At 40.7% G+C, this 26,746-nt stretch overlaps 1 protein-coding gene across 7 annotated transcripts in view; it reads right to left on the bottom strand.

The window, feature by feature from the left end:
* The window catches only part of CLCN3 (chloride voltage-gated channel 3), an 85,432-nt gene that overhangs the window by 24,312 nt on the left and 34,374 nt on the right, over nucleotides 1-26,746 (bottom strand). For 5 of the 7 annotated variants that reach the window (XM_082625083.1, XM_082625084.1, XM_082625079.1 and 2 more), the window contains 3 exons: nucleotides 7,940-8,097; nucleotides 2,281-2,380; nucleotides 793-980 (listed from right to left, as the gene is read on the bottom strand). In XM_082625083.1, the coding sequence (XP_082481209.1) occupies nucleotides 793-980; nucleotides 2,281-2,380; nucleotides 7,940-8,097 (446 nt within the window). Of the gene's footprint in view, nucleotides 1-792; nucleotides 981-2,280; nucleotides 2,381-7,939; nucleotides 8,098-25,715; nucleotides 25,900-26,746 lie in introns of those variants that run through there. The other 2 variants (XM_082625085.1, XM_082625081.1) reach the window with 1 other exon arrangement.

Genomic DNA, 26,746 nt, shown 5'->3' on the forward strand with positions numbered 1-26,746 from the left:
TTTTCCTAGCTTTTTCCTGATCCTCAAAGTCTTGTGGCCAAGAATCTCAGCTGCACTTCAATCTCCGCCAACCCACAAACCACTTTTTGGAAACAGTTGGTGAAGACAAAACTACCTTCACACTCAGATTTCATTTTGCTGCGATTCTCCTGAAGATTAAGTGAGAAACAGCATACTGCCCATCTCACCAGCAGATATATTCTTTTTAGTGCTAAAATTCAGCTATAACAATTTTAAAAACATAGCCATATTTTACCATGTAACCATATATATATATATATATATATATATAAAATATAATACTATAACTTCTAAAATGTTCTTTATAGAACATCAACAATAGTAAAATACTCATTTAAAAACTGTCATGCCACAAAGAAAAATCTAGGCATTTCTGCAAGATATCTCCAGTTAGAAGGCTTATTTTCACTAAAATTTTTGATAATTCATACTTCCCAAACAATTGTGATGAATTATGTTCATAGGCACTTTGTGGGTACACAGCTCCTACTGCACTTCTTTTCTACAATAAGAAACACATTTTACGTCATAACCCAGCAGATTTGTACGTGGCTACGCAGTTAATAGAAGAGCCTCTTGAAACAGTACCTACATTTTACTCACGGCAACGTATTCTCATATTTTCCATTCTATCCTATTACATTTCTTTCTTTATTTTCCTTTAATGCAGCTGCAGTCATCTAACATGTCATTAATTCTATAATTAAATGAACTGGAGACTCATTTCACGGTATCAATTATTAATTCACTTTGAGACAAAGCAAGACTCACCTCCGCTTGCCCTATGATTAACTCCGCCCATGTTTTCCACTGTGGACATTTATCCCTCTCCTCAAATGTGGTTTCATTAGACCCCCAGCAACACTGTTCGTGGTTGTACCACAGTGCGCTAAGGCAGATGCCCTCCTTGAGGTCAGTCATCCAGTCGGCGGCGATGTCTATTAAGCCAGCCAATGCCCCTGGAAAAAATGTTGGAGGTGGTGAAAACAGGCAGTCCATTTCTGGGGAGCCCAGAACTATCAGGTTAAAAGGGTCAAGGAAAGCTGGGGACTCCCTACAAATCAAGGGTCATAAAGGGAATACTACACAAATTTAAGATTTCAAATCGTATCAGAAATAAGTTTCTATTACTTTTTAAAAAGTGTAAATAGCTATTCTTTAAAATAAAGTTGTTATTCTTTGCTTGAAATTAACACTACTTACATCATTAAAATTCACTGTGATTTTTAAAATGTGTCGGAATCTTCCAAAGACAACCACCTGGCGGGAGGGGCTCATCTCAGGCTGTGAAGTCAGTTTTTACTAGTGTGTTTTCATCTGAAACCTAATCCGTAGATTTACAAAGGATCTCAAGCTCATCAAAATGGAATATCCGTTAGAATTAGTGAAACTCATGGCATTAATGAATTACTGTGACAGACTATCAGGTTTTTGTTTTTTTTTAACAGAAAATCAAATATACCAAGATCATCTTACTGACAGAATACAGAGAATCCACAGATTTATGGTCAAAATCTAGGTCCTTCTCATATAAAAAGATCAATGGGTCACATAAACGGCAGCCAGCCAATAAGGGGTATCAGACTGCCTCTACTCTCTACACACATTTTAACTTTCCCTCATGTTCTTCGGGACATAATCTTCCACAGTGGAAGCTGAAAGTCAGTATAACAGCCCATTGTGTTTGTTTTCACACCTTCAACCACTATTAAAGTCTCACCCAGAGGGCCTCTGGGCACGGCGCAGCCCACACGGAGCTTAAGTGCGGGCTCTGACCGTGGCCTGCCGACTCTCTAGCTACATGACCTCGGTCAAGTCGCTTAAGCTCTCTGTGCTTAGTCCCCTCGGCTGTTAAGACCCAGACCATAGGACTGCCATGAGGCTTACACACACGTAAAGCTTTCGGAACAGTGTATGACCCACAGGAAGCACTCAGTAAGTATCAGCTGTTTACTGCGATGTTAACATTAAACTATACTTCACTCATCATCGGGTCCAAACCACGTCTTTTACAGATAAAGAAACAGAGCGAGAAAGGTCAGCCCAACTGGATAGACACGTACGGGGACAGAGCGAGACTAGAACTCTGAGCCTCCTGCCTCCTCGTCTTATACTGAAGAAGATTTTTTTTGAAGGAAAGAAACAAAACAAATGCTTCTAAAAATCGAAAAGTACCTGAAAAAAAAATGGCAAGAAGGAGGGGAGAACTATTTATTATCCTGTTAACCAAAAAAGGGTTACATTAAAAATTTTCTTTACCTGATGCCAATCCTGTCAGTGTTACTACTAGCCATCCTGACCACGCATCATACAAACTTTTTGTCATTTCCCATGCTGATTCTTTCTTTTTGCTGTTGATCTGAAATTAGAAATGTTTATGCTTCATTTTTCAAACTACGAACAGAAGCCAGAATTCTAGACTCTAACAATTTTCTCAGTTACTATACATGGAACAGTGCTTTCTGAACTAAATAATGGGATAAGTGAGTTTGGCGCAGAATCACGAGGTCAGGCACCTGTGACCCAGATGACAAGCATTTACCCAGAAATTTGTATGTTTAATAAGAACCACAGGATGAGAGCAAAGGGGTCCACAAACCACATAAAGTCTGACAGAGATTGTTTTAAACTGAATCAATCTTAGCTGGTATACATCTTTTATATTAACAGAAATAAGACATTATAGCTTGAAACGTCTGTCATTCCCTGCTCATTCTCTGCTTCTAGCAGTTAAGTGGAACATAATAGTCTTTAAAAGGTAAGGTCCGTGAACAACAGTACTATGCCCATAAATGGAGTACAAAGCAGTCATGTGAATAAAGGGGCTGCCAAAATGTGTAGGCCTGTAATATGCGGGCATGGAGCACTCCAATCCCAGGGGAAGGGTCCCATCACTGTGTAAGGCAGAAGCCTCGTCTACACATTCAGAGCAGGAGGTAAGATTCACAGGACGGCAACAGACATGACTTCTAGATCTCACTCTAAGACACAAGAGGGCAAGTCTCTCCTTTCTTCCTAAGACACAACCCCTGACTCGCCCAAACCTCTGCTGTCCTAACTACCATGGCTGCTTTACAAATCCACATTCTCGGGCCAGGACTTCAGTGCTCCTTCATCCCACAGGAGGGCTACAGCCGGAATTCAATGATCTGGCCTATTTCAAACATTTGCTCTATTTCAAGCCACAAGGCTCCATTCAAAAGACTCAGTAAGTTCTAAATGAATGAGGCAATGTTATTCCTTCTATATTATAAGCAACGAATCACAGATATTAACCATTCTTTAGAACTGAAAGTAGGTCATTCCTTTCAAAAACAATAAACCTCATGTTGCTTCTTCCTCTAAGTAAGAATAACTGTAATGTTTAATAAGATATAACATTAAGTAAAAATTTGAAAATCATCTAAGTGTTCATCAATATAGTACTGGTTAAATAAATTGCAGTACATCTATGTCATGAAAAACTCTGTAGCCATTAAAAAAGAATGAGATAAATGCAGTACCATTTGGGGGAGAAGCAAGGTATAAGTGTGTATAGGATGCTACCATTTATCTGAGAAAAATAAGTAAATAAATATACATGCTTGTATTTTTAAAAATAAAGGGACAAAACATAACATTGAAAGTGTGAATCATTACCTGTAAGAGGAGGAAGGCAATAAGTTGGGAGGCACAGGGACTATAAAAGAAAGTAATTTGTATGTATAACCCTAGTGGGATAAACACTAAGGACAAAAAGTATCGTAAAAAAAGAAAACACTAAAACTCTTCAGTAAGCACATTGCTGGCGAGAGTGCTGGCAGCATTATTCTGAAATAACACATCTGCTGTGTGTGTGCTGTGAGGAGAATCAATGCACGTGATGCTGAGGTTCTGGGCTTGGCTGAAAGGAGATACAGGTTTAAGGACTAGAAGTCAAATGAAAGCCCTCCAGCATTTAACTTAAATTAGAAGGTTCCTCTAAACTTAAGAGGCTAGAAACGAGGGCCAGCCTGCAAGCAGTAAGAGCCTCCAGCGCTCAGGCTGCCTGTGTACCATTTTCCTTCAAAGGAACCAGAGCTCCTTGGAGAGGTCCAGGTTCGGTGCAGGAAATGTGTAACATGAGCCAGGATTATCTTGTCTTCCCAGAATACATCAAAGTGTACTAAGCACGGGCCAAAGGACTCAGACACCAACCTAAATCAGCTGCCACTGGTCAGCAAAGGAGCAACATGGGCATCAATAAGGATACTAATTGTGATGATTAAAACACATCAAATATGTTTAGACCTAGGAAGATACAGAAACAGCAACCAAGCAAGCAAACCAAACCCTCACTGGTCAACTCTGAGGATGCTAGGGCGCCATGAGGTGTCAAACCTCCTCCCTTCTCTGTACAGCCCGAACCTGAGGGAGTCCAGGTAACTGGTGTGGGAAGGTTCTCTTTATAGAAAAAGTCAAGCTAATGAATAAAAATGGAATGAGAATTAGATTGCTACCATCCTGCGAAATAATGACATAAATATTTGAAATGAAATAATGCTGAATTTGCTTCAAAATAAGCTGGGGTAGGAGGGCTACAAGGATAATTAAAAGTTTAGGGGAAAAAGGAATTAGATAGCTATACACACTGAAATAGACAGTTTTCTTTTTTTTTAATTTGATGCTTTAAGAACAACAGTAAGAACATCTACATGTAGAACTTCCCAGCTTTAACAGAGTTTTATGCTTATATAAGCATATATTAAAGCACTGAAAATGATATTTGACTTACTTAGAAAGAGACGATCGATGTGAATAGCCAGGACACTCACTGACTACTTCACTTATTGTTATATTATTTGAAATGTTTTCAAGGACCATGGACTACTTTCATAACCAGAGAAAAAAAGGGATGCGTTGTGGTTTTAGTTTCAGTTTTCTCTGAAATTTTATAAACACGGTATCTATGGACCCTTTCCTACCCCTCACTTGAGAACACATTTAAACCCTCCCTGAATATGTCAGTGACTCTGCAAAGTAATATACTTCCAAGTACAACTGTGTTTACCTAACAATCACACAAGGTACGGAATTTATAGTATGTGTGATTTAGGCACACTGGATTAAAACAGTGGTTCTCAGGGGCTTCCCTGGTGGCACAGTAGTTAAGAATCCACCTGCCAATGCCGGGGACATGGGTTCGAGCCCTGGTCCGGGAAGACCCCACATGCCACGGAGCAAATAAGCCCGTGCGCCACAAGTACTGAGCCTGTACTCTAGAGCCCGTGAGCCACAACTACTGAGCCCATGTGCCACAACTACTGAAGCCTGAGCACCTAGAGCCCATGCTCCGCAACAAGAGAAGCCACCGCAATGAGAAGCCCGCGCACCTCAACGAAGAGTAGCCCCCGCTCACCGCAACTAGAGAAAGCCTGTGCGCAGCAATAAAGATCCAGCACAGCCAAAAATTAAAATTAAAATTAAAAAAAAAAACAAAAACAGTGGTTCTCATGGTGTGGCCCAGACACCCTGTGTGTCCCTGAGACCTTTTCTCAGGGGTCTTCAAGGTCAAAGCTATTTTCATAGTAATATTAAAACATGATGTGCCTTTTTCACCATGTTGATGCTTTCACTGATAACACAAAAGCGATAACCTAACTGCTGGGTCCTCAGCAGAGTCAAGGCGGTGGCATCCAAACACCCTGGCAGTCATCACATTCCTCACTGCCACTTAGAGCTAAAAGGTAAGTAAGTGCCAGTTTCACTTCGAAATGTCTCTGAGGAAACGCAGTAAAACGTATTGCGCCCAGTCCACCGAGGCTTCCTGACACTGCGTGGGGTGACTGACGTACACACAGCACTTCCGATGCACACTGAAGCCAGAGGCGAGGCCTTGGGGAACAGCACCTGTGCGATCTACTCGAGCTGCAAAATAAACCGCTTCCACGGAACACCCATATTACTTGAAAGAAAACCACCGAGCCATGGTTTTCAGACTCGGAAACTTGACGGGTACTTTTCTCAAAAACGAACCAAGTAAGCCTGTCATTTCAAGTAAAATGTGTATTTGTTTCCAAGGATAGAATTTGAGCTTTCAAGTAAAAATGAATTTTAGAAAACTTGTAGCCATCACTGTAAGAATGACAGATCCCAGTCCTTAAAGACTTTCCTGAGATCAGTGTTGATATTAACAAATGTGCCTGTTTTGATGTTGTATAATGATATGGTGTAATGAAAGTGTCAACTATTGAAAGAACTGCATGAATCAATGAGTCACTATTTTTTTCTTTCTTTCTTATTTTTTTATTTTTTTTACTATTTTTCAAAGGATCATGGCATAATGTTACAAAATCATCCATTCAAAGTTCAACAGGAACCAACAGATTTTAATGTAATAGGAGACAAAAAGTTCATTGATACAGTTTCAGATTACACACTGCATCTAACCTTTAAGAAACTACCACTTGTCACTGTCACTGTCATGCGGTATCAAAGACTATCCACAATGATCTGAAAAGGTTATTAAAATACTCCTGGCTTTTCCAACTACACATCTGTGTGAGGCTGGATTTTCTTCATGTACTTCAATCAAAACATATCACAACAGACTGCAGCAGCAGATATGAGAAACCAGCGTTTTTAGTAAACCAGACAACAATGAATGAATGATTTATAAAGATTTATAAAGATGTAATACAAGATACTCTCTAAATATTTTTTATTTTGGGAAATAGTTATTTTTCATAAAAATATGTTTTTTATGTTAGCATGTAATGGGTTTGTTATTGTTACTTTTTTTTTTTTTTTTTTTTTTTTGCGGTACGCAGGCCTCTCACTGTTGTGGCCCCTCCCGTTGCGGAGCACAGGCTCCGGACGCGCAGGCTCAGCGGCCATGGCTCACGGGCCCAGCCGCTCCGCGGCATGTGGGATCTTCCCGGACCAGGGCACGAACCCGTGTCCCCTGCAACGGCAGGCGGACTCTCAACCACTGCGCCACCAGGGAAGCCCCTATTGTTACTTTTAAATGAATTAATATTTTTGAAATTTTCCCGTTTTAGTACCTAATATGGTATTACCTCTTATTTTCAGTTACACTCTAGTTATAATGTTCCCAGAAAAGGTAAATATTGACTAATGAATCTCAGAAGCAGTACTTTTCATAAACAATATAATCTAAGTCCAACTTAAGGTTTAAAACACATATATACATTATTATGAAAGGTAATACCTAATTTGTACAAGCAATTATTTCATTTACAAGTAACTTTCAGAGCTCAAATTTGCAAACGGCCTTTTAGAATTTGGAATTTTATTTTCAAGAGATTTTTTTTTCTCTTTTAAAATTATTTTTGAATTATGCTGTATCAGTAAGGCACAATCGACAACAAAAAAGTTAACGTAAGTTGTAGTTTTTAGCAAAAGCCGTTCTTTTTTAAATTAGTGATTCATTACAACATTCAATATGCCCTATACAGGACTCAATTTGAGAAATATCTCAGAACTTAAAACCACGAAAGGAGATAAAAGAAAACAGCAAAACCCCAGGAAACTATCTCCCCAGTAAGCTGTTTCTTTTTCCAACAACTGAAATTATGTAATACGTCTCCTCTTTTGCCGTAGCCGCTGTGCTGCTCACAGCCGGATATCATGCTGACTCTGCTACATCCTGAACTTGGCTTCACCCTCCCTCCATTCACAGGCCGCGTTTTCCCTTTCCTTCCCGCTTTGTCTTACTATACTTCCTTGATTTTAAGCTACTTCAAATCCTTTCCAGAAGGACATGGGATATAAATAAACTTTTAAAAAATTACATAGAGAAAAAACATATTACTTATAAAATGTAGGAATTTACTTGAATGTACTTTTAATGTGTAACATATTTTGGCAGGCCAAGATCACATATTATTAAATGATCTAATTGTGCACCGTCCTTTTAAAGATTGCTGCAAACACTCACCCGTCTATGCCTTTCCCTGTCTTTACATCTCTCCCGCACCCAGTCAATGGTGTGGAAATCGTCATAGGTACCAACCCCGGGGATGGGTTCATCCAGAAGGTCCAGCAGGTGGGTGGAACTGCTGACGCTGCCTCCGTTTGTCATTGTGTAATGAGCTCCTACAAAGCAGAAAGGGGACAACAAGCGTGTTCTGTGAGACACAATGGTGAGCTATGCGGCCTCCTCAGCAGTTCATCAGGGATTCATAAAGAAATAGTCATCGCTTGAAATAATTACACTAAAACAGAGGAAGGAAAGCATTAGAAAAATGCATCTGAGACTTGGAAATAGGCAAAAAGACGATGGCATGTCCTTTCCAACTCACACACTATCCCCTAAATCAGCTTTGTCGTCAAGCTGGTTCCCTCATTAGAGTTAAATAAATATTTGACAAGTGTCCACTATGTAACAGACTTGAAGGTACAAGGAAGTGGAGACAAAGACAATTCACAGAAAATAAAAACTGGCTATTAAATTTGAAAAGAAGTTCAATCTAACACAGAAAAAGAAATGCAGATAAAACCTACAATATCATTTTCCTCTATCAGATGGGTAAAGATGAAAAAAGCTGGCTAATGCACTGAGTTGGCAAAGTTATGGGGAAAAGAGGTCCTGCCACAAAAGCATTAGTTTCAGTATAAACTTGTAGAACCTCTTTGGGCAGGCAAAGCTACACAATCTCCAACCCAGTGGCCACATATCTAGGAATTCTTCCTGCACGTATCCTTGTACAAGTCCATAAGTCATGCACAGTGTGGGGAGAACATCTTACTAGTGCTCCAGAAAGTAAGCAAAAACAAATGCCAGATGCTTACGATCTAAAAGAGGGGTCAGCAAAAGAGCTGGAGAGTGTATCTTTTAGGCTTTGGAGGCCGTATGGTCAGAACTACTCAACTTTGCCACGGCAGCACAGAAGAAGGCATAGACAATATATAAATGAATGAATATGGCTGTGTTTCAATAACAGTTTACTTACAGGAGAAGAGCGAGATCTGACCTAACCCCTGACCCTATTTTCAAGTGCAGATCAGCATGTTTAATTTGAAAATTATTTAGTAAGATTTATTTTGGTTTACAAGTTACGCTTACATGTATATTTAAATACAGAGAAAACAGTATGAAGAGATATGAAACAACATGTTAATAATGGTTACCTCTGGCAAGTAGATTTGTTAGAAAAAGCAGAGAATGAACTTTGTCTGCATAACCCTTGTACGTATATGAATATACCTATCAATATCAATGAAAATTACTTTTCTAAATAAACACACACACTATTAACAGGGATGTGAACGGGACTGAGAATAAAGGAACCTAATGGATCTAACCATTAGGTAAATGAAAAGAGCAACAAACTGCTACCAAAGGCCCAGGTTCTAGTCATAGACAGCTAAGTAACTTTGGACAAGCCATCTTCAAATATTAAGCATCTAAATGATATATGTTATGCATCATTTTGTTATACCTTATAACAAAGACATATAAGCAAAGAAGCATTTGGAATTTTTCTAAAGCCCTAAAAACTTAGAGACGCTGATACATAATTTCAAACAGGTGATCTTAGCATAAGTGATTACAGATTACATCTTCAAATTATGTAGCAGTAATATAGATTTTATGCCAAAAATAATCATCTAAAAGTGTGTCATTTTAATAAAAATGTACTAACTGATATAGAATATAAGCAGTGGCACCATACTCACGTTTAAACAAACACTATAGAAAGAAACCCAAGAAACCAGTTTATTTTATTCTGTAGCTTTTAAGGAACAGAGTAAAATTTCCAGACTACTCCTGCAGTCTGATGGTTTAAACTGACTTGTTCTCTTTCGTTTACAAAGAAACTATCATAAAGGTGAAGTCATTCACCAAAGGATCACGTGGCAAAGCCAGAATGTGAACTTTCCCCCCTCGCTATAGACAACGCCTAGATTAGAGCAGGGGGGGGTCTTGAAGCAGTGGGGCAGTGGGAGGGAGAGACACACACAGCCACCATGCCAAGACAGAGACTCATTTTGTTACTGTTCAGACAGAAACCAAACAGACGTCACTGTGGGTTGCAAGCTCTGTTTCTTGATCATTCACAGAGGCAGTATTAGGAACACACATTAACACAAAAAGGGTTAGTATTTCAAACAATGTAATAAATACTGAATATTGTACTAATAAACTTCATGTCTCTTTACTTCTACGAGATAGAACAGAGTTCTCTCTTACCTCCCCATTTAATACATTTGTGCTTGCCTTGGAACGGTGTAAAACTTCTAAAAGGAGAGGAGTGTACTGATTTCAGTGTTTCGGCAGAAGCCCTCCAGGAATAAATAATTCACCATTTTGGCTGAGGGTTTAAAGGCCCAAGCCCTGCAATGGCCCATGCTTGCTTACATAAAACATACGCTCTAAACCTTCCTCTTCAGCCTTTACATACACTAGCTCTTTCTTCCTCCCTCTATCCTGACTTTATTCACTAATTTCCACTTTGTGAAAGCTAACTGAAAGGCCACACATCTTCTTAAGAAAAAGCGACAGGAGAGTAAAAATAATAAGAGCATGTATAACATCTGACGAATTTCAGAAATCTGACTCTGCTTTCTGTACGGTAATACTAAAACTGGTCATTGTGAAGACGGTTTCTGGAGGGAAGCACCACAGCCTCTGTACCGTTTAGGAAGACTTCTGGATGCTCTGCCCAAAACGCATGATCAACACGACAAATCCAAGCTGAGGGAAATTCTGCAAGATAAATGGTTTGCATTCTTCAACAATGGCAAAGTCACGAAAGACAAAGCATGACTGAGGAGCAGCTCTAGATTAAAGGAGACCAAAGAGACAGCCACAGAACATAACCTGTGCCCTGGACAAGCAGAGCAGGACGGGGACAGACATCTTTGCGCTTTTGTATTAAAGGACACACGGCAACAAGCAGCAAATCTGGAAACAGCCTGTAACTCTAATAACAGTACTGTATCGATGTCAATTTTCTGAGGTTGAAAACTGTACTTAGCTATACATAAGCTATATATCCTTCCATAAGGAAATACACACTGACGTATTTAGAGGTTAAAGTGTATCACGTCTGCATCTTACCCTTACAGAGTTCAGGAAAAAATTATGTGGTAATTATAAGCACCACATACATATAAATAGCCGTATATATTATGTATTACACAGAAAACAGTACATATAACAGCGAGAGAAAGAACAAGACACAGGATGAACAAATGTAAAATGTTAACATTTCAGGAATCTGGGTGAAGGGTATATGGGATTCTCTGCACTATTTTTCAACATCTCGAAGTTTGAAATTAAAAGAAAAAAATGTTTTAAGTCTACTGTGATATATTTTGCAAACTTCAAACTTTTCCCCTGTTTGCCCTTATCTGGGTAGAGTTGAAGAGACATGAACTCCTGATCTTTATTATTATCTTCTATGAAAAATCAAAAGCAAAATTTCTATAGCACTTAACAGGCACGCACACAATAGGTCACCAGCCCCATGATGAGAATTCCCAACCGTGTGCACCATGCGGGTACTAAGCAAACACAGAGTGTATCCCTCCCACAGGCTTCTGAGCTAGGGAGGGGCGGGGAGAGACCACTAGGCCTAATTTCGGAGGCTGCCCCACACACACGTCCACAGAAGCCCTGTGTCTTGCCTCAGTGACTTTCAAATCATTCGTCTGTAGAAACTACCCTGACATCTAACTTACATAACTACACAGTAACTCAGAAGTCCTGGACGTCAGATATAAAGTATTCACCTTTTTAAACCAAGGACCCTGTGCACCAATGATTTATGTTTGGGGACTTCTATGTGTGTCCCTTGGAATTTCTGGGGCTGCCACTGCACATTTTAGCGTAGGAATTAGCCAGAGCAGTTTGTGTCCCCAACAGACGATTTGAAGTCAGTCTGTCCTCTCACGCCTATTTGCTTCTACCTGACAGAGCAGTGCTGTTTGAAAAAAGCAGAGTATGGGAGAAATGCTGATTGGTCTTGGTTTGGGGGGAGCCTGAAGAAACAGAGGTTCACTGCTTCCCCTCTAAATTATTCCGAGAAGAGGTCTGAGTCCTTCTTGTGACTCTTGCTATCAAATCGGCTTAGAAAGTAACCAAGATGGATTTTGCTATGAAAGTAAAATAACACCTTTTTGCTAGTTGATTAGAATATTTCTCTGGCACTGATAAATATAATTAAAAGGAATCTCCCGGAAGAAAAAGGCAGACATTTCTTTTTTTTTTTTCTTTTTTTGGCTGTGCCACGTGGCATGCGGGTTCTTAGTTCCCCCACCAGGGATAGAACCCATGCCCCCTGCAGTGGAAGCACGGAGTCTTAACCACTGGACCACCAGGGAAGTCCCAAAACAGACATTTCAATCTGGCTTTAACCTCTCTCCTTTCATCCTGTTTCTTACTTGGTTATTATTAACAAATGAAAGATATATCATATTGAATGCAAAATCAATTAACATATTTTTTATATTTAAAGTCTGCTTTGGACTTCCCTGGTGGCACAGGGGTTAAGAATCCGCCTGCCAATGCAGGGGACACAGGTTCGAGCCCTGGTCCAGGAGGATCCCACATGCCGCGGAGCAACTAAGCCCGTGCGCCACAACTATGGAACCTGCGCTCTAGAACCCACGAGCCACAACTACTGAGCCCACGTGCCACAACTACTGAAGCCCACGCGCCTAGAGCCCGTGCTCCGCAACAAGAGAAGCCACTGCAATGAGAAGCCCACGCATCACAACGAAGAGTAGCCCCTGCTCGCTGCAACTAGAGAAAGCCCAGGCGCAGCAGCGAAAACCCAATGCAGCCAAAAATAAAATAAAATAAAATAATTTATTAAAAAAAATAAAAAGACTCCGCGCTCCCAATGCAGGGGGCCTGGGTTCGATCCCTGCTCAGGGAACTAAGATCCCACATGCTACAACTACTGAGCCTGCACGCCACAATGAAGAGCCCACGTGCTGCAACGAAGATCCAGTGCGGCCACAATAAATAAATAAATAATAAATTTTAAAGTTCTCTCACGTGTTAAGTGCATCTCTCTTTCTTTCCTAAAATATTATTTCAAGGGTTGGTTAATTAGGAAATTATAACATGGCTTTCCTAAAGCTGTTCTCTGTCCAGAAGACAAAGAGGTCGACAGGATGAAATAAAGGGGTGAGGCCGCACTTCCCCGACAAGGCCTCTCTTTGCCTCAGTAAAAACTCTTGTTATAGACACATGAACACAAAAATGACATGATTTACTTGGACCTCCCATTTCTCAAAGCATGTGCAGCTCTCACTGATCTATCTGTGGAGACGGTAGCAGAGACGTACCAGGACACCTTTTGGAAATACTACTCATCAGGTTCCTTATCCGACACGACCGCCTCGTCCTCTCCACACGTGTTCCCCTCCAATTCAGGAAACACTCACCACCACAGGGAAAGAAACACACAGCAGAACACAGAAAACAAGATTCAGCACTGTGGCTTCCTCGAGTTTCCAACTCAGGCTTTTGAAACCCATGTAAAAGGCAAAGTCTTAAAAGCCAATACCTTTGAGTTGTAAGCAACGGGTTTCTGGGTTTCAAAATGTTTTAAGTAAAAAAGAGAGTTTCTGCAATAAGCCTTGGATCGAAAAAGGAACAGATGAAGAAGCAATTCTACACAGTTACATAAGGTTTGTGGGAGAAGCAAGGAGAGGGAATTGAGTAAACAAGAGAGTTTAAAATAGTTACACTGGCAACTGGTTTCAGCTTTTAACATTTTATGCAAGAAAAAAAGGTAAGATCTAATTAGCCACATTTATTTATAAGCTTGTAGCGTATTTTCATTACCCAACATACTTTCTAAAAACCATCTCATGTCATTAAATGCACAGGCACATCATTTTCAAAGGACGTCAGACTAGTGCAACTCTTGTGATGTACTCTATCATTTAGGTTAGTTTGCATTAAAAACAGTGTAATATACAATGAACATACGTGTACCTTGTCGTCCTCTTTTCCATTTTTAAAATTTTAATCTTGTTCTTGTCCTTAACTTTTCTCCCAACCCTATGTCCAGATATTCAATATTAATAACCAGATATATCGCCAAACTTAAAATAACCACATGACCTAGTAACTGTCCTCAGATTAGGTTAATATTTATGTAATGGATCCTTATTGTCTCTGCCCACCTAGTAACCCTTTCCCCTTCTTTCTGAAACAGAACCCAATTATTTTTGGGAAACTTCTACTCCTCACTGCACGCAATCTTGATGGAGGCATCAATCAAAGTATCTTCCCCGGTCCAGCTAAGAAAACGGCACACAATCCAAGGTAGGTTAATCAAACTCTACCTCTTGAAAATATAAACCCTGAGCAGAGTGATACAAAGACAGTAGGAGTTTATTAATTTTAACACCTGAACTTCAAAAGGATATAGGATAGTCCCTGCTCCCTAGATCCCCAGATCTTAGAGTATAAGAAAGTAGGATCTGAAAGTAGTAGCTCCCAAATTTAAGACAAAAACTTTTCTGGAGGTCTGGCTACCAGATGCCAGTGACTACCCTTCCACTACCCAATGGCTGAAAAACAGTAACAAGGAAAGACCAGAGAAAAGATCACCTTCTTTTCAGAGTGGACCAGTAGAGAAATTCCACAATTTTAATGCACTTCGAGGTCAGAAAGACCTAGAGTCAAATCCCAAACAAGCCATCACGAACTATGAATTAACCTCTTAGAGGTACCGGGGTGATCTCACCCACTTTTAGAATGTGGTGTGTGGACTGGAGATAAAACATGTAAAATACCAACTAGTATATCTGACAAACAGTAGGAAATCAATAAACACAAGTTATTGTTTCTGCTCAAATATTTTGGCATTTAAAATTTCATCAGGCTTAATTATGTTACTCATATGGTATTAATCTTAACCAGAAGACTGAAATATGACAAAGGGAAGAAAAAGGGTCTTACAAATTTGAGCAATGAGTTCTTCTGTAACTGTATACTAGGCAAAAATCCTGTAGAGTTTTAAAAGATAACTTAATTCATTACACCTGGTATGGACACAAAAACAAATTTCTAAAATGTATGGTCGGACTTCCCTGGTGGCACAGTGGTTAAGAATCCGCCTGCCAATGCAGGGGACACGGGTTCGAACCCTGGTCTGGGAAGATCCCACACACCTCGGAGCAACTAAGCCCGTGAGCCACAACTACTGAGCCTGTGCTCTAGAACCCGAGAGCTACAACTACTGAAGCCCACACACCTAGAGCCCGTGCTCCGCAAGAGAAGCCACCGCAATGAGAAGCCCACACACTGCAACGAAGAGTAGCCCCCACTCGCTGCAACTAGAGAAAGCCCACACACAGCAACGAAGACCCAATGCAGCCCATAAATTAACTAATTAATTAAAAAAGGAAATACCATTAAAAAATAAAATAAAATGTATGCTCAATGACCAACCTTTCCACAAAATGTACATCGTATAACTTAAATATCACCAACAATATTTCATAGTTCAAGTATCACTAACACTAAAATATCAATACCTCAGCAAGTAGGAAAAATTATCCAGTCAATGAGCTGTAACTGTAACTGGTTTGCAGCTTTCTTGCAAAAATAACTTTATTGATAAGAGGACTTTTTGCCTTGTTTAATTTTTCCCCAGACACAAAAGCATACCTATGTAAACACAACTTTATTATTAACGTCTATAATCTAAACAAAGAGTTTTTAAATTATCTGTCGGAAAATTTTAATTTATGTTATTTTGTTTTGGTTTTGGTTTTTGTATTGAAGTATAGTTGATTTACAGTGTTACGCTAGTTTTAGGTGTACAGCAAAGTGATTCAGTTATACGTATATATCTATTCTTTTTCAGATTCTTTTCCCTTATAGGTTATTACAAAATATTGAGTAGAGTTCTCTGTGCTATACAGTAGGTCCTTGTTGGTTATCTATTTTATATATAGTAGTGTGTATATGTTAATCCGAAACTCCTCATTTATTCCCCCTGCTTTCCCCCCTTTGGTAACCATAAGTTTGTTTTCTGTGTCTGTGGGTATATTTCTGTTTTGTATAAAAGTTCATTTGTATCACATTTTTTTTAGATTCCACATATAAGCAATATCATGTATTTGTCTTTCTTTGTCCAGTATGCTTCACTTAATATGATAATCTCTAGGTCCATCCATGTTGCTGAAAATGGCATTATTTCATTTTTTATGGCTGAGTAATATTCCATTGTATATATATATACCACATCTTCATTATCCATTCATCCGTCAATGGACATTTAGGTTGCTCCCATGTCTTGGCTATTGTAAATAGTGCTGCTATGAACACTGGGGTGCATGTATCTTTTCAAATTATGGTTTTCTCCAGATATATGTCCAGGAATGGGATTGCAGGATCATATGGTAGCTCTATTTTTAGTTTTTTAAGGAACCTCCATACTGTTCTCCATAGTGGTTGTACCAATTTACATTCCCACCAACAGTGTAGGAGGGTTCCTTTTTCTCCACACCCTCTCCTGAATTTATTATTTGTAGATGTTTTAATGATGGCCATTCTGAGCATTGTGAGGTGATACGTCACTGTAGCTTTTATTTGCATTTCTTTAATAATTAGCAATATTGAGCATCTTTTCACGTGCTTTTTGTCTATCTGTATGTCTTCTTTGGAGAAATGTCTATTTAGATCTTCTGCCTATTTTCTGAATAGGCTGTGGGGTTTTTTTGATATTGAACTGTATGAGCTGTTTGTATATTTTGGAGATTAATCCCTTGTCAGTCACATTGTTTGCAAATATTTTCTCCCATTCTGTAGGTTTCCTTTTCATTTTGTTTATGGTTTCCTTTGCTGTGCTAAAGCTTTTAAGTTTAATTAGGTCCCATTTGTTTATTTTTGTTTTTATTTCCATTGCTCTAGGAAATGGATCCAAACAAATACTGTTAACGATGTATGTCAGTGTTCTGCCTATGTTTTCCTCTAGAAGTTTTAGAGTATCTGGTCTTACATTTAGGTCTTTAATCCATTTTGAGTTTACTTTCGTGTACGGTGTTACAGAATGTTCTAATTTCATTTTTTTACATGTAGCTGTCCAGCTTTCCCAGCACCACTTACTGAAGAGACTGTCTTTTCTCCACTGTATATTCTTGCCTCCTTTGTTGTTGATTAACTGACTGTAAGTGCATGGGTTTATTTCTGGGCTTTCCATCCTGTTCCATTGATCTAGATGTCTGTTTTTCTACCAGGACCATACTGTTTTGATTACTGTAGCTTTGTAGTATGGTCTGAAGTCAGGGAGCCTGATTCCTCCAGCTCCATTTTTCTTTCTAAAGATTGCTTTGGCTATTCGGGGGTCTTCTGTACTTCCATACAAATTTTAACATTGGTAATTTCATAGGGATTGCACTGAATCTATAGATTGCCTTGGGTAGTATAGTCATTTTGACAATACTGATGCATCCACTCCAAGAACATGGTGTATTTTTCCATCTGTTTATGGTGTCTTCAGTTTCTTTCGCCAGCCTCTTACAGTTTTCAGAGCACAGGTCTTTTGCCTCCCTAGATAAGTTTACTCCTAGGTATTTTATTCTTTTTGATGCGATGGTAAACGGGACTGTTTCCTTAATTTCTCTTTCTGATCTTTTGTTGTTAGTGTATAGAAATGCAACAGATTTCTGCGTATTAATTTTACATCCTGCAACTTTACTGAATTCTTTAATGAGCTCTAGTAGTTTTCTGGTTATATTATTATTTAAAGAAATATTTTCATCAATGGGAAAAGAATAGTCTCTTCAACGAACGATGCTGGGACAATGGGCTAGCTATATGTGAAAGAATGAAGTTGGACCCTACCTACCTCACACCATACATGAAAATTAACTCAAAATGGATCACAGACCCAAATGTAAGGGCTAAAATTATTAAACTCTTAAAAGGAAACAGAGGAGTATATCCTTGTGACCTTGGGTGAGGCAATGGTTTTGCAGATAAAACACCAAAGCACAGGTGGCAAAAGAAAAAACAGAGAAACGAGACTACATCAGAATTAAGATAATCGTTCCCACCTAGAGGCCAGACATTGTGTGTAACCCTAACAATAAAAGAACTAACATGTATTGAGTGCTTACTGTGTGCCAGACACTGTTCTCAGCACTTTACATATATTAGCTCACAACCACCCCAGGAGACAGGTATTACGATCTCCATTTTACAAATTAGAAAAGGCAGGCACAGAGAGCTAAGAGATATGCCCAGGGCCACATAGTAAGTAGTGGAACATGGATTCAAACTCAAGTAGTTGGATTCCAAAGGCATTTCTTACCACTGTGAGTACTGCCTAAAATCAGCTTCACGGTTTGTCTGCTTGTTGCTCCGCGAGTGGATCACGGCTGCTGATGCTGCCTTCTCCCCAGACACCTGCGCACAGGCACTGAGCGCTCATACAGTCACCACAACCCGATCCTGCACCGGCACCGGCCCTCTCTGCCTTTGGCCGCAGACCACAAGTCTGCTGCACAGGTTGTCACTGGCACTGCTGTGGTACCAGCACTCACAGCCCTGTGCTGCAGCAGAGGTCAGTGACGATGACACACCCCACTCTCATCCTCGGGTTGTTCCAAACTCATCCTAGGCACAGGAAGCAGAGCCAACTGCCCCTCCAGGGGTTTACTTAGACACTGGTTTTCAAACTTTTTTTTTTTTCTTTTTTTGCGGTACGCGGGCCTCTCACTGTTGTGGTCTCTCCCGTGGCGGAGCACAGGCTCCAGACACGCAGGCTCAGCGGCCGTGGCTCACGGGCCCAGCCGCTCCACGGCATATGGGATCTTCCCGGACCGGGGCATGAACCCGTGTCCTCTGCATCGGCAGGCGGGCTCTCAACCACTGTGCCACCAGGGAAGCTCTCCCTTTCTTTTCTTTTTTTTCTTTTTGCGGTATGCGGGCCTCTCACTGTTGTGGCCTCCCCCGTTGCGGAGCACAGGCTCCGGATGCGCAGGCCCAGCGGCCATGGCTCACAGGCCCAGCCGCTCCACGGCATATGGGATCCTCCCAGACCGGGGCACGAACCCGTATCCCCTGCATCGGCAGGCGGACTCTCAACCACTGCGCCACCAGGGAGGCCCTCCCTTTCTTTTTTGATGAGTCTGGCTTATGGTTTATCAATTTTGTTTATCTTCTCAATGAACCAGATTTTAGTTTTATTGATCTTTGCTATTGTTTCCTTCATTTGTTTTTCATTCATTTCTGATCTGACCTTTATAACTGCTGTGGCCTCTCCCGTTGCGGAGCACAGGCTCCGGACGCACAGGCTCAGCGGCCATGGCTCACGGGCCCAGCCGCTCCGCGGCATGTGGGATCTTCCTGGACCGGGGCACGAACCCGTGTCCCCTGCATCGGCAGGCGGACTCTCAACCACTGCACCACCTGGGAAGCCCTCAAACTTTTTTAACGGTGGCCCACAGCAAGAAATATTTCTCACTGACACAGTATACAGATATGCACTTAAGTAAAACCAAAGTTTAGCATATTTACTATTTGGCATATACTCTGGTATTTTTATTTTGTTTCCTTCCTTCCTCTTTTTTTCTTTTTTTAAATATTGGTCACAACCCAACATGCTGAAACCTGTAATTTGACAAACACTGAACTAGAGAAATACAGACATCAATGAAATTATCTGCCTTCCCACAAATAAAAACCTTTATATTCCCACCCACTAGTCCTCAATATATATTTGCTGAACTGAGCTACACAAAAATAGTACTTAATTGTTACACCTTAGAGTGAACTGATTTATTAGTAAATTTCACCATCACACTTCTTCCGCAGTCTAAGTCTTTTCTCAAAGGGGAATATCCAAATAATAGTTCTACATGCAAAAGTAGGTATATATTTGTTTACTAAGACTATAGCTTATTACCGCTGGGGTCAATCTCAAAAGATTTGAGAGCAGTGATCCTTGTCATTTAAGCTCATAGGCACATTACTGTGCTATCACACACATATAAAACATATATGCTTTTATTTTAAATTATGGAATAAGGCAGGCAGAAATCTAAAATTCTGCACATTCCCTGACAGCCCAGTTTCAGCTGTGTATTAAGAGCAGGAAGTCTAAGTCCCCAGTGGATCTTCTCCTCCCTCTGTGACCCTACTGATAAGAAATGGTCACCCTGGTGAGGGAGGGGAAAGTGAGTGTTGTAAGTTGATAGTGGAAGTCCCAGAATGTCAGCAGATTTCCAAATGGAAGATTAAAAGTGTAACAGCACAGTGCTGGTACTTAGGAGGTGGTCAATGGGACATCTGCTGGATAAATTAATATGATAAATAAAGTATTTACTCTCTGAATTTGTTCTGGCATTCACAGTCATACTTAACCGCCACCTATTTAAACGGCAAAGCCTTGGAAATTAAAACCAATGGCAAAGAAGTTGACAGAAGATACACGACCAGTAAGTAGCAATGCTAAATTACCCAATTCACTGTTTCCTTCTCTGTTCTACTGACACCCCAAAACAAAAAGCCACATTCTTAGGTAGGGATGATAAAGTGGGTATTAAGACATCTGTATAACTGGAAACAAGTTGCATGTTCATTTATTATCTCTGCACATAAGATGATTTGTAGATTACATGAATAAAAAGATTCATGGAGGGCCTCCCTGGTGGCGCAGTGGTTGAGAGTCCGCCTGCCGATGCAGGGGATACGGGTTCGTGCCCCGGTCTGGGAGGATCCCATATGCCGCGGAGCGGCTGGGCCCGTGAGCCATGGCCGCTGAGCCTGTGCGTCCGGAGCCTGTGCTCCGCAACGGGAGAGGCCACAACAGTGAGAGGCCCGCATACCGCAAAAAAAAAAAAAAAAAAAAAAAAAAAAAAGATTCATGGAATTTGCTCTCTTAAATGGCGGAGGGAATAAATTGACAAACTAAAGCAAATCCATCTTTGATCTAGTTAAGGTTGTAAAGGACTACCAAAAAACTATGAATTAAACATGTTTATTAAAAAACAAAAACAAAACTTTAAAATACAATTTAAGCCACCAGTCTCCTGTGGCCCCGTGTCAGCACAAAACAGAGACCTCAATGCTGGGAAAACAGCCAAAATCACAAACCTAATCTACGTGGCAAGAGACCTGCTCACGTTTTGATATCTTGAAACACAAAGCATTTTTAACTTACAACAAGCCATGAGATGGTATAAAATTAATCATACTAAAAGTGTCAGCTAATTTTAGAAAACAGAGCTAGAGATAGTAATATGAAACACATTTAATTGAAGATTTTCAATTCATATACTGTGGGCAAAATAAATCTAAAGACAGGCTTTGTTTTATACTATTATTTTAGAATACAAAGACTTTTTGACATCAGATGAATTAATCTTTTTTTTTTTTTTTTTTTTTTTTTGTGGTACGCGGGCCTCTCACTGTTGTGGCCTCTCCAGTTGGGGAGCACAGGCTCTGGACGCACAGGCTCAGCGGCCATGGCTCATGGGCCCAGCCGCTCCACGGCATGTGGGATCTTCCCGGACCGGGGCACGAACCCGTGTCCCATGCATTGGCAGGCGGACTCTCAACCACTGCGCCACCACGGAAGCCCAGATGAATTAATTTATAAGAAGAGATTTAATTTTCTAGTTGGCTAGAAGATTAAAGGTAAGAGAAATACAATAAGGACTCGAATCCTAAAATAATTTTACAAAAAATCTACACAATGCCCCTATGGCAATAAGAATCTAACACCTGGATTTTCAAATAACGTGCCAAAAATGCTAACTACTGATACTTTCAGGGGGAATAAAAATGAACAAATTCATCTATTCTAATAGGAAGAAAAAAGCTTTACTTAAATATATGTCTGAGCTAATGGATGTCAAGAAATGATTTCAGGTAGAAACTTAAAAAAACAAAACAAAACAAAAAAAACTTTGGGAATTCCCTGGCGGTCCAGTGGTTAGGACTCAGCACTTTCACTGCTCTAGGCCCGGGCTCATTCCCTGGTCAGAGAACTAAGATCTCGCAAGCCGCTCCGCGCAGCAAAAAAAAAAATTTTTTTTAAACACAAAAAAAACCCCTCAAACTTTATTTCAGAAGGAAAGCCACACCTCCTGTGGTTTAAGATCAGTATTAGTCTAGCATTCAAGTTCCTCTGGGATCTGGCACTCTTCTACCTTCCTAAAGGACCCCTTTAGCTGACCCAGTGACACAACAAAACTAATCAGGGAACAACATACTAGGCACTTGGTCCCATCAGAGCACTTACCAGCCTATCTTCCCCACCAGGAACGCGTATCAGATCCCCTGTGGACGTGGAAACTCGGCCGACTTTGATAACACTTGTCAAAAGGAGACTGGTCTCCACACCCCCACCCCCCAAAAACAGACTCACAGAACATGCAGTCTGTACCATTCACGAGAAATTAGCTTCCTTGGGGTTTTGTTTGTTTGTCTGTAAACCTGGGAAGCCTTCTTACGCTCCTACCAGACTGCACATGCCAAGTTATCACAGGGACAGACACAGTGCAAAGCATTGTATCTCCACAATCAGACTATGAGTCTCATCATCTGCACTGAATCCTGACTTTTCTTGAACATTTCTTTTTTTTTTTTTTTTTTTTGCGGTACGCGGGCCTCTCACTGCTGTGGCCTCTCCCGACGCGGAGCACAGGCTCCGGACGTGCAGGCTCAGCGGCCATGGCTCACGGGCCCAGCTGCTCCGCGGCATGTGGGATCTTCCCGGACCGGGGCACGAACCCGCGTCCCCTGCATCGGCAGGTGGACTCTCAACCACTGCGCCACCAGGGAAGCCCCTTGAACATTTCTTTACCTCAGTTTTGTCAACAGGAAAATGGGGATTATAACCGTTCCTACTTCACAGTCTGTGACAGGGATTAAAATAATTTGTTACACATCAATGAACTGACACATGTAAAGCACTTACTAGAACAGTGTACAGGTATTAGCTTTTATTCATATCACCATTACTACTCCCACCAGTTCTCCACAGCACCTGAGAGTGCCTTATACACACAAGAGAGCGCAACACAAACTTCAAATGAAACAATATTCAAATAATGCTAAAAGTCCCAAAGATCAAATCCACTATAAGGGCCTGTTAGAATAAAAAAGAATTCAACCTCCAAACTACCTAAACTTCATGAACAAATAAGGAAAAAAGTCAGAGTATAAAACTAACAATCCAAATAAACCAAAGGTTTTCTTCCCCCCCCCGATGAAAATGGAAGAGACATTTTATGAAAGAACTTAATTGTGTCTGATAGGAAATTTACCCCCAAAGATAACTATTCTAAAATGTCATATTAATTTCTAATTTCTAACCCATCAACAATATATTAACTAATTCTATTTTTTTAAATAAATTTACTTATTTTATTTATTTATTTTTGGCTGTACTGGGTCTCCGTTGCTGCATGCAGGCCTTCTCTAGTTGTGGCGAGCAGAGGCTGCTCTTCGTTGCGGTGCACGGGCTTCTCATTGTGGTGGCTTCTCCTGTTGTGGAGCACGGGCTCTATGCATGTGGGCTTCAGTAGTTGTGGCACACGGGCTTAGTTGCTCCATGGCATGTGGGATCTTCCTGGACCAGGGCTCGAACCCGTCTCCCCTGCATTGGCAGGTGGATTCTTAACCATTGTGCCACCAGGGAAGCCTTAATTCTATTTTTAATTTACATACATTTCTAGGCTCTGTATTATTCACTTAAGTGGGAACTGTCATATTTACCATCTTGCCTGGACAAGGAGCATTAAATCTAATTTATTCCACAAAGGTAATTCCTAACTCTAGCACTCAGGGATTCAGTAAACAGTCTATGTTTCCTTCACTGATATCCTTTACAATTTTATACTTGGGTTATCTGCCTCTTTGCTCTTTCCCAGTCCCAAGAGATATTTCTAGTCATTGCAATTTAGTCCTTACAGGGTAGCTGATTCTTTTTCTTGATTCATGTTAACTGCTTGTGTCCACATCTCCAGTTCCTTTGTTTTGACCCATGGCCAGAAAAGGTCATAAATTATGGAACACAAATAACCTCTTACCCACAGATGCTAGGATGCTACAGAACGGTCAAGTGAGCCTAATAACCAACTGACCTGTACTACAAAGACACAGTGTTACTCTCAAACAAAACGGCTTAGGTTGGCTGAGGAAGGTCTTGTCAAGGGATAAGGAACCCGTCTGAGCGGCCAAGAGTGGGACTGACTTAGACCTTAAGCAAGGTTCCTAAAGGACTATTTGTGAAAATATAATAGAAGCCAAAAGCTTCTAGTTTAGTAATAATCATGCCAGGAACCATGCCTACTCGCACATAAGCTTTGGCTTACTTCTTATTACTTGCACACCTTATACAGAGGTGGGGTCCATGTGCCAAGTCGTGTGAAAGATTGCCACGGCTAACAATGGGAATTTAAATTCCCAACCCCAGGTCTTCTGGTTTGTTATAAATCAACAAACGGAGGTTGAAACAGCTCAAAGAAAACACAGTTTAATTACTGATTAGCAAATACTGTGACATCTGAACAGTCACCATTCATTCAGGTTGCTTGTTGTTTAAAGAAATCCCTACCAGAAAAGGCATAATGGGAACACAGAAAAAAAGGAAAGCACAGAAACACATTAGAACTGGAAAAACAAACAAACGCAACAATTCTAGGTGCTAAGATTATGAGAAAATTTAATTTTCTTCTTTATGCTTTTAGGTATTTCCCCAAATGTTCTAAAATAATTTATATATACATATATATGTATATTTTACTAAAAAGGTAACTAAGAGAAAGCACAATATATAACATGATCTTCATATAGTTTTTCTCAAAATCTGAAAAGCACGCTTTTACTAACAACAGAATACTATGGGATATATAATGTTACAACTGTTCAGAGCCTAAAATATTGTCTAGAAGACACAAGTCAACCAATAAGTATTTGTTAAATATATTACCATTTTTTTCATCCTAATGGAACTTAATACTAAAGAAAGGTGTTATCAGAATACAAACTGTATTTTAAATAAGAGGCTAAATATGCTCAGGAAAATCATGACTTCCTTACTTACAAAATGAGTTCGTAATATCATGCAGGAAATTCAAACTAATGTGGCTCATAAATGAAGTCATCTGGCTAAGAGATTTTTCTTGAGGTTCCGTTTTTTTTCTAGAACTGCCAGTCTATTTTCAGAATAATCAGTTTAAGAAAAATGAAAAAGGGGCAGTTTAATTAACATGTAATCAGTTCTGGCAGTGCCTGCCGAAAGACTTACATGAATGCTGGGCGCTTTTCTGGCTTTTACAAACTACTGACTCTTATTTTTTCTGATGTGTAAAACTGATCGTATATGTTTTTATCATATAAATTTTTACCAGATACCTATGGAAGTCAATGTAGTTAATCTGCTGAATGCACGCTAAATAAAAAGATTCATATAAAACAGTGCTCCTCTCTACTGCCATTTGAAAGTGTTCTAAAAGGCAGGTAGAGCTTCTCCTAGGAATTGACGTTAGGGTGCAGGGGCTCCACGGTAACCGGCAGCAGCTGAAATCCAATGGCACCGGGACACGCACAGGATTTCGCGGTGTGAATTAAGGTGGAGAAGAGCCACTGCCCGCGCCACCTGGCAGGACCAGAGCGCGCTGTGACGGCGGCCGCGATGCGCACGCAGGGGAACAGCCGGACCAGGACCCTCCAAGGCCCTCGACACCCGCGGCCCGGGAGCAGCCCCGCCGCCCGACCGCATTACCTCGCCTGTGCAGCTCCCGCAGAGGGATGCAGTCTCCTCCCCCGTCGTAGGGCAGGTAGGGGTCGGAGGCGGCGTCCATGGCCGAGGTCCGCAGGAAGAAGCGGAGGGAAAGCTCGCGAGCTCACCGCCCGCGCGCGCCCCGCAGCCCCGCCGCAGCAGGCTGGGCAGCCGCCATGCCCGACCGGTCGGCGCGCGCAGCCCCGCGGGCTGACGTCACCAAGGTGCCACGGTTGCCAGAGCGACGGGCTCGCCTCCCCATCAAGCAGGCCCTGCTACGTGTGACGGTGACTAAGCCCGGGGGTGACAGACCAAACAGCTTCCACAGCAAGGGGGCAACCACAGGACGGCGACAGAAACCGTACTTCTCGGTTTCCGACACAGAGCTGTGAACGGAAATTCTGCGTGCCCAAAACGCATGATCCTTTTCACTCCTAATGGAGATAAATGCGAGCAACACAAATAAGGCCGTGTGATTTTACAGTAAAAATATACTAATTTGTAGGTAGTAACGTCACGTGAATCATAAAGACCTAGAAGATACCAAGGGCTTCAAGAAACTTAGGTTTAAAAGCCTATTCCTAATTATCTAAAATGTACTAATGTGGACTTCTACTGTGGATTCAAAATTCCAGTAACTGCATCGGTACTAATCCCCTTCAGCAGCCTCTTATTTCCTTCCTTCAAGGAACTGGCTAGTAAGACATTCCAGGTTTGAAGAGAAAGAAACGTAACATCCTAAGTAAATAACTTAGCTAGTTGTGAAACTATGCAAAAAGAGATGTACTAGGTGGGAGATTTCCTCTCTCATGACTTCTTTTCCTACCTCACACAGATTTTTGTTGTGCTAAAAAATAAATAAAATTAAAAGGCTTTTAGTGAAATATGTCTCAAAGTGCACTCTGTCTCTTTGCTAGACATTTTATGAAATTCAGAAATAAAGGAACTCTTTCTGTTTCAAACTGTCATTCCAACCAAAAGAAGAAAAAAAAAAGGCTGATGCTCATTTAAGCTGAGTTCAGACTTTTAAAGCT

Source organism: Mesoplodon mirus (genome assembly GCF_964341445.2).
Source record: "Mesoplodon mirus genome assembly, chromosome: 1".
Lineage (NCBI taxonomy): Eukaryota > Metazoa > Chordata > Mammalia > Artiodactyla > Ziphiidae > Mesoplodon > Mesoplodon mirus.